This window comes from Pelodiscus sinensis, chromosome 22 (assembly GCF_052426305.1).
Source record: "Pelodiscus sinensis isolate ZL-2025 chromosome 22, ASM5242630v1, whole genome shotgun sequence".
NCBI classification, from domain to species: domain Eukaryota; kingdom Metazoa; phylum Chordata; order Testudines; family Trionychidae; genus Pelodiscus; species Pelodiscus sinensis.
This window is the reverse complement of record NC_143073.1, coordinates 12,076,219-12,087,880: the sequence shown is the minus strand read 5'-3', so window position 1 is coordinate 12,087,880 and position 11,662 is coordinate 12,076,219. Positions and strand designations below refer to the sequence as shown.

Here is an 11,662-nt window from a genome sequence, read left to right as displayed (position 1 = left end):
GCTACGGCCTGATGGTTCGGGCAGGGGAGACCTAGTTTCACATCCCCGCTTTCAGTCAAGTCCACGGGGAATTTTCCCTTATTAGCAAAGAACTCAGCCCTTGGAGGAAACCGTCTGCCACGGCCCTGCAGGGCCATATGCTAATGACAACAGCTAACTGGCCAATCATTGGCATGAGACCCTTATCTGCAGCTGAAAGTCAACACAGATACCCCTGAATGGGGCACAGAGCAGCAGCTGTGGCAATGGTGCTGCTGGGGTAGGTGAGTGCTGGCGAGGACGGGAGAAGGGGTAGGGCTGGCTGGGAGCGTGTGCTGGCGCTGGCTGGCTGCCATAGCCTGGGGGCAGTCCCAAGCTCTCCCCCTCTGCACTGCAGCCATTAGGTACAACAACATACATCCCCTTAACTCTGCCCATACTCGCCTCCCCAGGATTGCTCTCTGGGCAGCCTCCTCTTCACTCCCACCCAAGTGTCCTACCGCCCAGAACCCCAAGGCCTGAGATGAACACCAGCATCAGGCATGTTCATACATCATCCCTCCCAACCCTACAGGGCCAGGAGCAGATACACAGCTTGCCCCCCGCCCCACCCCGCCCTTTGGCACAGTCCAGCTGCCCTGTTTAGCTCTGCTCAGTCAGGGCCAAAGAGCAGCAGCCTCCCCCAAGCGCACAGCGCCACAGCCGAGTCCTGCCCCCAGGTCTGCAGCTGAGCTGTATGCCATGGGCCTCCTGCCCTGCACTTCCCTCCACAGGCCACACCACATAGGGGACAACAACCTACTTACAGTGGCAGTGACAGGGCAGGGACAGGCCTGGGAGCTACACAGGAACATTCAGTGCATGAGCAGGTCATTGGAGGGGATGGGGGGGGACCCTACTGCCTCCCCATGGGCTGGAATTTCCATTGCTACTTTCCAGCCACCGCCCTGCTGGGACTCACATGGCCTGAGGCTGTTGCTAATGTACCACAGAGCCCGTCCCAACAGTCCTGGGTGCAAATCCAGCCCAGCGCAGCAGGGACTGAAGCGGCTTCTCTCCCAGAGCTGGCTGGTGGCTGCAGCATGCCATGAGTTGGGTGGGTCTCAGCTCCCGCCTTTCCTTTGCAGACAGCCACACTACGCGGAGAAGCCAACAGCTGCCCTGGCCATGGAGAGCTGCCCCATCCCAGTGGAGCCATGTGAGTATTAACCAGGGCTGGCCCCACAGATCCACCAAGGGCTCCATTCTGCAGGGTTCCAAACCCTCCCCAGCCCTGTAGCCACCCACACGTGACAAGCTGAAATTTATTCCATGCAAATTATTTGTGACCATGCAGATTAGCTCACCAGACAGTTGCATTGAGCATCCCTGCGGGAACCGGGCAAAAGTAGGCAGCCCTGAGCCCCCAGGACTGCCAGAGGGGGAGCAGCAAGCCAGATTAAGGGGACTTAAGCCAGCTGCAGGGGAAGGGCCAGGACCATGCAGGCCAGGGAAGATCAACAACAGCCTGTAAGAGTCACAGGTCGCAACATTCCCCACTCGACCTTCCCCCACCAGGATCAGTGAAGGGAGGCTCCCCCCTCCTGGCCCAGCAACCTGGCAGCACTTTGGGGACCAGCTGCAGGTGTGAGGGTTACACCAGTGGTGCAGGATTTGGGAGGCCAGGAAGGGCTGCACCTGGGGAACCCCTCCACCGCCCATGGGGACAACTGGCTTCTTACCCAGGATGTCTTACAGGAGCTTTCCAATCCAGCCCAGGGCCCTCAAAGATTAGCCCTGGGCCTGGGCCCTCTGCCCCACAAGTGGTGTGCCCAGCTTGGGAGTTGGGGGGAGGGGCAGAGATCCCACCTGGCCCAGGCCGGGGGGGGGGGGCGGATTTACAACCCCAACATACTACGAGTGGGTTCAACAGGCCCTAAGCGACGGTGGGCTCCAGTGCAGCTGTTCACTGGGGGCCATAGGTTGGGTGGTGCCCGCATGGAGGAGGCTGGAAGGCACAGAAATCGAGTGAGCAGGAAAGGAGGGCAGCGTGGTAGCCACAGCCAGGGTGGGCTTTGGACAAAATCAACAGGCACGTCCAGTGAGCTGGGGAAAGACACCTCCTTGCACGCATGCCCCCTCCCAGGGGGGCTGCAGCCAGCATGTGTAGGCAGAGGGGGTATTCTAGGCCCTCACCAGAGAAATGCCAGCTGCAACCTGTGTGAGATGAGCACCTTCACCCTGCCCAGTTCCACACAAGCATGTTGGCCCCATCCCCAGGTACCACCATCCTCCCCCCCGCTTGCCTGGCTGTGCCAGCTCTCTGGGAAGTCACCTCACTTGTTTAGGTTCCCTCCTATGGGCAGGGCACATCCCAGTGCCCCCAGCCCTACCCTTGGCAAGGGGGCTGAGGGCAGACCCTGCAGGGACTCAAGACCCTTTTCCTGGCACTATGATCAAGGTGGGTGCAGCAGCCACGTTCAGGGGGAGAGGGCAGAGGCCCCTGCCAGCCTAGGAGCACTGTGTGGCCCCAGCTCAGAGATATCTTGTATGGGCTGGAGCTCAGTAGCGCTACTGCCCTCTAGGGGTGGGCTCAGCCCAGCCTGCTGTGGGTCCAAGACCCCACTCTGCTCACCGCTCAGGGAGAGTCCCTGGTACTTTGAAAGGGTCTTTGTGCAACAACATCCTCAGCAATGGGGCAGACCAGGGCATGGAGAAGGTCCCCCAAGAGTCCCTCCCATCTGTATTTTCCCCCCTGAAACTTCCCCAATCCTATAGGAGCAGAGAGCTCCCAGCCCAGGTTCTCAACAGCCCTATGGAGCTCCCTCGAGGAGGCAAGATCTCAGGGAACATCCAGCCCAGCCAACACCCAGTGGATGCAGGACCAGGGGCCGGATAGACAGAGCAAGTCCTACCCTCTGACCCGGCAGAAGCGGAGGAGGGGGGGAGAGCCAGTATCCGAGTCCAACCCCCCAGCCACTGACTGGAGCTGCCTGTCAATCCAAACACTTTAATCGGGTTCCAAGCCCCCAAACATGTGGCATCAAACAAAGTGGCAGCCCCGAGTCCCCCTCCCCCACAACACAGGGCCCCCTGCCCAGGGCACAAAGCAGGTGCAGATACAGCACCTGCACCCCAAGCCTGGGGGCACTTGGCCAGCACCACGTCCCGCTGCACAGGGAGGAGAGGGAGATGCCCATGGCTGAGCACCAAGACATCCCCTCCCCAGCTCGGCCACGTGCAGAGAAGGAGCTTGTGGGGGGAGGGGTATCAGACACTCCCCTGGACACAACAGCAGCCACCCTGGCTGCAGGCCGGTCCCAGCAGGGCGCTGGCTGCATGGCACAAAGGCTCCCTGAGGCAGGAAGGCAGCGGGCAGGCCCCCGCAGGTGGTGGCGAGCGGCCCCGTCTCACGCCCACGGCCGGGATCCTGCTCTCACAAAACAAACCAGTCAGAATGCACCTGGCGCCAGGCTCTGCCCTGCCCCCACCCACCGGGGCGAGAGCAGGGAGCCCCAAGGGCACTGATCCCTCAGCCCACGATGACGCTGAAGCCGCAGTGGAAGCGGTTCTTCCAGTGGTTGAGGAAGGCACCCAGGGCCAGGGTGACGGGCAGGGGCGGCAGCTTCTTCTCTAGGATGCCCCCCACACACCAGTTGCTGTCCAGGAAGCCTGCGGGGGAAGGGACAGAAGCCATTGAGCCGGGGGAGCCCGGAGACCATGTCCTGCAGCCCAGCCTCCCAACCTCAAGACCTCCCTCCCACCCCATTCCCAGCTGGAGAAGCCCCGATTAGGTTCCAGGCTCCAGGTCCTGCTGCTTCACCTCCCCACCCTAAGGCAGCGCTGCTCCTGGCCCCGCTCCCAGAGGCTGTGGCCCTCTGTGATGGGCGTCGTCCCCCTCGGTACCCAGCACTCCTGGCATGTCCCCCTGGGGCAAGGGGAGGTTGCTGGGAGCCCCAACAGCACAGCAAGTGTCTTGGGGCCATGCTCTCAGCCTGGGGCCCAGAGCAGGCCCCCAGCATGCTGTCTGCCTGAGCCTGGGGGACCAGGTTGCCAGCTGCTCCTCCCCAGTCCTGCTGCTGAACTAGGAGGGCTGAGGACCGGGGCCCCAGGCTAGAGAAGCTGATGATGGAGCAGGAATCAGCAGCCCAGGTGCAAGGACCTGGGCATGGCGGGGGGGTGAGAAGAGCAGCTCCAGCACACTCAGAGAGCTCTCCCAGGGCACGGCTGAGCCCCAACCAGCTGCTGCCCCAGGCCAATCCCAGGGCCAAGTCACAGGGACACGCTGGCTGCCATCCCTGCCCCCGCAGTCAGACCAGCATCTGCACACAGAACGATGCCCCGTCCTTGCAGAAGGGGAACAAGCCCCGCCTCAGGCATCCTGCGGGAGAAAGCCATGCTGGCTCAGGAATGGAGCCTCTCTCCTCTAGGCGGTGCCAGCCCAAAGGTGAAGGGACTGACATGGAGGATATGGGGCCTTTCCCTTCCAAGGGATGCTGGTTCCAGTCTAGCCCAGAGTGGCGGGGGCTGGCTGGTCTAGCTCTTTCCACTAAAAATACAGCCATAAGCATAACGAACAGGTGGGCTGAACAGCCCCCTACTGGATGGGATGCAAACACCATTGCTGTGTGCCACAGGCCCTATACTGCTCATGAATGAGGCGATTCCCCTGTAGCTCAGGGAGCTAGGTCGGTGCTGTGATAGCTGTGGATGCTGCTTCCATGCTCCCTGCTGCAAAGCGCCCGGATAGCAGTGGGAGCTGCACAGAGAAACTGGCGTGTTCCTGCACAGCACAGGGAAGCGAGGGGAGAGCAGGTGTGGGAAGGGCTCCAGGCCCAGGCCAGCTCTCCGCAAATGGGCAGGGGGGATCAGAGGCCTAAAGCCGTGAGCAGAGCTGGGAAGATCCCAGATATAAACATCCTCAGACGTGCTGGGGGATCATTTGGTGTTGCAAGGGCAGGGAGATTGTGGGTCCAATGGCCCGGGAGAAGACCCTGCCCCCTGGGTGAGACTGGCAAAGCCCTGGGCAACCCCCTGCCCCAGCAGGGTCTGGCCCCGCTCCACACTCACCTCGGAAGACCATGTTGGCGGGGGCCAGGCTGAGCTGGTAGCCAAAGGCAAAGCTCGTGTCCTGTAATCGGGTGTTGGCCTCAAACTCTACCCCGACCTGCACCTGCAGGGGAGGAAGCGAAGGGTGAAAAACACCCTGTGGCTGCCCTGGATGCTGGGGGCAGCCCCCAGGGGGGATGGCTGGCTCACCTGCTCGTTAGCCTTGTGGTAGTAGCTGGCATGGGCCCCGCCATAACCAACATTCAGCGTCGCCACCCACTTGAGAGCTGCAGAGACAGAGGGAGTGAGGCTGGGGAAGGGCTGAGAACTACCTGGCAAGGAGGGGACAGCTCAGGTAGGCACAGTACAGGCTTCACCTGTGATGCATGCCCCTCTGGGCTGGCCCACAGCCCCTTGCTATCCCAGGGCTGTGCCTCCCCCCAGCCCTGCCCCCGCCCCAATCTGCAGCCCACCCATCCCCCACGATGTCTCCCACACCCGGATCTTTAAGCAGGCGTTCCAGTCAGGCCATCCCACAACATTTCCGTGCTCTGGGCCTGCAGCGGCCTGCCCCACCAACCCCAGCCTCCCGCTCTTCCCAGGCCCCACGGCTCGGTTCCAGCACAGGCAGCAGGCAGGGCTGGAGCACTGACCCAGCTGGGCTCATACCCGTGTACTTCCCTGCCAGGGTGACGATGGCGCCCTCCTCGCCCGGGCGACGGTGATACACCATCTCCCCGCCCAGCACCAGCCGCGAGGTCACACTCTGCAGGAAATGCGCCACCACGATGACTGCAGGGAGAGGGAGACCGTCAGCAACGGACCCCGCGACAGCCGCCAGCACCGCATGGGCACCAGCCCCGCCTCCCGCAGCCAGTCGAAGGGAAACTGAAGCACCAAGTGGGGGGGGGGGAGGGGGCACCGGCCCAGGTCACAGCAACTTGGTGCCAGACTCCCGCCCTCCCCCAGCTCTGCACACTAGCCCATGCCGCCCTCCCCCTCTAACGTAGCTGGGGTGGGGTGGGCCCATCAGCACACAGCAGAGCCTGATGCCTTGGGGCTGCAGAGCTGGGCACCAGGATGGCCATGCCCAGGGGGGCCGCTTGGTGCCAAGCCCTGGGCCGCAGGGCTCTGGTGGGAAGGGAGTGGAAGAAGCCAGTGGCTGGAAAGTTGAGGACAGGAAGTGAGGCAGGAAAACAGGGCCAACGGGCCGGGCTCACCTGATTGGCTGAGCACGTCAGGGTTGCCCAGTGTCAGTGTGGCTGTGAAGTCGTCACCACGGAGCTCCCCGTCGAACTGCCATGTCACGAACCGGGACTGTTGCGTCTGCAGGGAAAGACAGGGGCTCGGCTGGGGGCCCGGCACACCAGGCCCACCCCCCCTCCAGTCGCATCCCCTGCCCCATGCTCCCGAGTCAAAGCCGCGCCTCACACTAGTCCTGCTGCACACCCCACTCCTGTGTCCCCTGCCCAGCACCAACCCCCTTTCCTCCCACCCCCACCTCCTCGCACACGCCCTATCCACCCCACCTCCCCGCACACGCCCCATCCACCCCACCTCCCCGCACACGCCCCATCCACCCCACCTCCCCGCACACGCCCCATCCACCGCACCTCCCCGCACACGCCCCATCCACCCCACCTCCCCGCACACGCCCCTTCCACCCCACCTCCCCGCACACGCCCTTTCCACCCCACCTCCCCGCACACGCCCTTTCCACCCCACCTCCCCGCACACGCCCTTTCCACCCCACCTCCCCGCACACGCCCTTTCCACCCCACCTCCCCGCACACGCCCTTTCCACCCCACCTCCCCGCACACGCCCTTTCCACCCCACCTCCCCGCACACGCCCTTTCCACCCCACCTCCCCGCACACGCCCTTTCCACCCCACCTCCCCGCACACGCCCTTTCCACCCCACCTCCCCGCACACGCCCTTTCCACCCCACCTCCCCGCACACGCCCTTTCCACCCCACCTCCCCGCACACGCCCACCTCCATGCACATGCCCTGCCTCTCCCACCTCCCCACACGCCCTGCCCCCTCTAACTCTAACCCTGCCTCCTCACCCATACCCTGCCCCTGCTTCTCCTCACATATGCCCAGCCTCTCCATTTCTCCCACTTCCTCACACACATACAGCCGCTCCAGGGATGCCACCTCTCCCCCACTTCCCCCCTTTCCACCCACTCCCCACACACACACACCCAGCCCTCCATTCTTCCCACACCCTGTCCTGCTTCCCCATGCCACACCCATACACCATTCCCCCCACATTCCCTGCCCCATGCCTACCCTCCGCCACCTCCCTGCAGGCCCAGGGCGAGGCCTCACCTGGAAGACCGCCTTGGTGCGGATCCGTTCCGCTAACAGGTGCAGCACCTGTGCATTGAGGTTCCCGCCAGTGTCGATGTCCCCGACCAGCATGGGGAAAACCTGCGGGGGAAGGGGCACAGCACTGGGATGGGTTCCCTCAGGAGAGCCCCGACGCCAGCTGCAGGCACCCCAAGGATCGTGCAGTCAGCAGCCCCAGCAGGCCAAGGACCCTTCCCTCCTGTCCAGGGACAGAGAGCAGCAAGAGTGCCGGGTCCCGGCCTGGCCTCTGGGAGCACTAGCTGTGCTGGGGGCCTCCACACCCCTCCACCCGCTGGCCCATCCCATGCCTTGCGTGCCCCTCCCTCACCACACCTGTGCGCCCACAGACTGGGCTCTCTGGCTCCCCCCGGTGGCTACTCCTAAGCTAAGCGCTTACAAAAGAAGCGAGCTGAGGTGGGCTAAGTCCCAAAACTGCACCCTCACCCCTCATTCCCACCTTCCCTCCAGCAGCCTCAGGAACATGACCCCCATGGATCGACACGCAGACTCATATGGCCCAGGCCACCTCCAGAGCCTCAGCCCACACATGTCCCCTCGGGTGTGGCTGCCAATCCTCAGTGCTCAAATACCGACTCAGGCTCCAAAGCCCACTGCGAGGGTTCAGAACGAGGGACACGCCGGGTCCTTTCCCTCACCTGATGGTCCTGGGGCCTCTGGGTCTCTCCCTGGCTGAGGGACTGGACACCCATTCAGCACTAGGCCCTGGAAGCAGTTTGGCTGGAGGCCTGCAACACCCAGCCCTCCTCCACCACCATATGTAATGTGCTCCCCCTCCGCCACATCCCTCTGGCAAGGAGGGGTGCTCAGAGCCAGCTTGTGGCCAGAGGACCTCCCTGAAGGGAATGGGGGGAGGGGCACACTGCTGCTGGCCATAAACCCTCCTATGGTTTGCCCAGCTCTCCCTGTAGGCACCTGGCATGATGGCGCCAGCCAGATGCCCACATGAGCAGGATCCAGGGACTCTAACCCAGATGAGAGGTGAGCAGCAGGGCTGGCTCCCAGAGCCTGCTGGTGGCAGATGACACGCCCACCCAGCAGGCGGAGGGAATCTTCCCCTGGAGCTAACTCACTCGCCTACCAAGGAACCCACTCAGCTCCCTGTGAAGAGGCTCAGGCCTTTAGCCCCACTAGCACCTCTCCAAGCTCTGTGCCTCCCTAGCACCAGAGCAGGGCACTAGCATTCAAAGACACATTTCATATGCCCTCTGCCCACTCAGGCAGCGAAGGGTCAAACTTGCTGCAGAGATGGGGACTAGAACCAAGGAGTTCTACTCACAGACCCCTGATTTCATGTGCAGACTTCCTAGCATGCTCAGCTGCCACAAAGAACACTGGAGGATCCCTTGCACCCCCCCCCCCCCCGAGAACAAGGGGAGGTGTGGGGTGCTGAGATCTAGGCCTCTCAGACCCGATTCATCCTGGTGCTGCAAGATAAGCCCAGATGCCTGGCTCCTCGCCAGCCCCAGCCCTCTGTATGTTTGGGTCCCAGCTCACCTCAGTGGGACTGAACTGCTGGTCTCCCACATAAGTGGTGTTGAAGTGGTAGCAGGACTGGCCGATGGTGCTTATGTGAACGGTGTGACAGACCTGGAGCAGACACAAGGGAGTCAGGCTGTGCTGGGATGCTATGTGCAACCTGTAAGGGCTCCTTCCAGCCCAGCCACTGTGGACAGTGCTCTCCACATCCAGCTGCAGCTCCCCTTCTATCTCCCCGAGGTTTCAGGTCCCAGAAAGTCCAGCCCTGCATGGGGATCCAGGGATTGCACTGCACCCTGGGATGTGTAGGCTCCACAGGCCACACCTCCAGAGCAAGCATTAGAGGGGGCGCGTTCTTACACTGTTCAGAAGTGGAGTGGGGGAGGTGACAAAGTCTCTGTTCGTCACACCAACCCCCGGGCCAGATTCCAGCAGCATCTTCGCCTCGACACCCCAGATGCAATCCAGCCAGTGGGAGGAGTTTCCCAGCCTGTTGGTGGGTACAGAGCCCAGCTTGGAAAGAGAACACGCCCACATCTGCCATCTCTATCCCCCCAGGCTCCCCTGCCTGCCAGCCCCTGCAGATGGGACAAGACACGCCCTGGAAGGCGCCCGCCCGCCCCACAAGGGGAAGAGGTGCTGAGCTAAGACTTGGAGGCTCCTCGGCAGGGATATCAGTGGGAGAGGAGAGCTGCAACTGACCTGGAAGTGGTTGCTCAGGGTTTTGTTGATGATCAGCTTTACCCCTTCCATCTGCTGAGGGAAGACTTCTACAAGGAGACGGGGCAAAGAGAGTGACTTAGACACACAGCACAATGCCCACAGAGCCAGGGCAGACGGCTCCTCTGCGCTCCAGGCCCCACAGCTGGAGCAGAGCTCAACAAGGGCAACAACTTGGGAGGAAAAACTCCTTGGAGTCTTTCCCCGCATCCTCCCTCACCCGTTACTGCTCTTTGTGCTGAAATAGCCCGGAGCGCTCCTCCCTCCCCTTCGGCCACGGCTTCCCCAGCCATTTAACATGAGTTACAATTCAAAGGTGCCCATTCAGAAACTGATCACTTGAAGCGCTGCCAATCACAGTGCAGAACAGGACCCCGGAAACACAGGAGAGCAGAGCACCACAACACCCTGCTACGAAAGGACAGGGTTGAAGCAGCACAGAGCTGCCGAAAAGCCAGCGCTCCTGCCCTCGTCCTTGCAGCACCCCCTGCTGGTAGAAGAGCACGCTCCAATCCCCTCAGCATGTCTCTGTCCCAGGAGGTTCCCTCTAAACTGCACAGCTGCCTAATAAGTCCAGCGCAGGGGCTCAGGTACCCAGCACATGGAGCTGCCACTGCTGGCGTGAGGCGCCCAGCACCAGTCCAGAGCCCCCACCTCCTCCCATACTCTAGCCCCCGTGACCCTACCCCCGCCACAGATCATCCATGCGCAGAATGAGTTTCATTAGGTGCACCAATACAGAGGCGATAGTGATGCGTGTAACAACATTCATTCTGCACGTGGGCATGAAATATTAGAGGGCATACTGGCTGAGACCCACCTTTGCATTTCCGGTGGAGCTCATCGAAGCTGCCCGGGTTGGTAAGCGGCTGCTCCCGGCGCAGAGGTCTGTGCAAGGCGGGCATGGGCGCCAGCATGTTCCCCATGGCACCTCAGGCCGGGCCCTGGGATGCAGGGGTACAACCTCCCTCCCACCCACCTTCAAATCCCTACCCCCTGTCGGAGGAGGGAACACCCAGAGAGTCTGGGATCAGCAGGTGCCCTCAGGCTCCCCAAGCAGAGCCTGGTGCTGAAGATGGGGCCCCAGGCACATGACACACAGCAGGGTCTCACGCTCCCCAGCCTTTTGTGCCAGCGCCCCACAGCCCAGCTTGGAGCCCAGGACCGGGGCTGGCGGACCACAGGGACTGGGGTGCCCAGGGAGGCAGAGGGAACGCGGGGGGGGGGGGAGACTAGTTGCTGGAGGAAGGGGCCGGACCTGGCCGGGGGGTAGCTGGCAGGAGACAGGCTGGGGCAGAAGGGCTGCAGGCAGCTCCCTGGCCAGAGTCTAGCTGGGAGCCTCCCTGGGTGCAGGGCGCATAGGGGTGCGGGCTGGGGGGTCCCCGAGCAGGGGCTGGGGGGTCCCCCGGGCAGGAATTGGGGGGGTCCCTGGGCAGGACTTGGGGGGGTCCCCGGGCAGAAGTGGAAGGTCGGCGGGGGGGGGCTCCCCGGCCGCCCCGCACGGTGCCTCTGGGCGCTGCTGCCCCGCGCTCACGCGGCCGAGCCCCTGCGCTGGGCTCCGCTCTCCCCGAGCTGGCTGGGCGCGGCCATCTTGCGCCCGGGCACCGCCCCTGCAGGAAGTGGCTTCACGGCCGCGGGCAACGCCCCGGCCGCCATATTGGAAGCGGGCACGCCCCCCCCCCCCCCAGCCGCCCACCCACGTGCTGCCGGGCAGGGGTCGGGCCGTGCGGGTCCAGGGGGCGCTGCTGGGGGCGGAGCCGCTGCTGTCCTGGTTGATTAGCCCTTGACAAGCGCCCCTCACCCTGGTATCCTGCCTGGGCGACTCTGGATAGTTCCCTTTGCCCTGCTGTGCCTCAGTTTCCCCATCTGTAGGGGGGGGGCAGTGCTACCGGCCCCTCCTCTCCTCTCCTCCTTGCTGCTGGGGTCTGACATCACTCACCCGCCCCCAGCATTTTTAGTTTAGGGGGGGTGGAGGCCTGGGCAAACCACAGCCCAGGGAGCCCCGTCCCCCTGCACTTTCTGTAGGACATTCTCTCTCCCAAGCCAATGTCCTCCTGCCCCAAGTGGCTGCAGGTCACTCTAC

The 11,662-nt window shown here is 63.2% G+C and overlaps 1 protein-coding gene across 2 annotated transcripts; it reads right to left on the bottom strand.

Moving 5' to 3' along the window:
- Positions 1 to 2,954: 2,954 nt before the first annotated feature.
- TOMM40L (translocase of outer mitochondrial membrane 40 like) lies at positions 2,955 to 11,250 on the bottom strand. 2 transcript variants are annotated; one of them, XM_075906934.2, is made up of 10 exons: positions 10,400 to 10,470; positions 9,562 to 9,629; positions 9,220 to 9,349; positions 8,878 to 8,970; positions 7,342 to 7,443; positions 6,228 to 6,333; positions 5,677 to 5,799; positions 5,218 to 5,294; positions 5,029 to 5,131; positions 2,955 to 3,630 (listed from the first exon to the last, which is right to left on the bottom strand). In XM_075906934.2, the coding sequence occupies exons 3-10, from the start codon at positions 9,295 to 9,297 to the stop codon at positions 3,491 to 3,493; spliced, it is 822 nt and encodes a 273-aa protein (XP_075763049.2). In that variant the 5' UTR covers positions 9,298 to 9,349; positions 9,562 to 9,629; positions 10,400 to 10,470; the 3' UTR covers positions 2,955 to 3,490. The 2 variants fall into 2 exon arrangements, with proteins under 2 accessions (XP_075763049.2, XP_006115255.3); XM_006115193.4 differs by lacking the exon at positions 9,220 to 9,349 and having other exon boundaries at positions 10,400 to 11,250.
- Positions 11,251 to 11,662: the final 412 nt, after the last annotated feature.

Coding starts and splice junctions, on each gene's coding strand:
- TOMM40L (XM_006115193.4), bottom strand. CDS start 10,505: ATGGGGAACATGCTGGCGCCCATGCCCGCCTTGCACAGACCTCTGCGC. Junction 8,971..9,561: donor CCCTGAGCAACCACTTCCAG/GTCAGTTGCAGC, acceptor TGTCTGCTCCAG/GTCTGTCACACCGTTCACAT. Junction 5,132..5,217: donor ACCACAAGGCTAACGAGCAG/GTGAGCCAGCCA, acceptor CCTCCCCTGCAG/GTGCAGGTCGGGGTAGAGTT.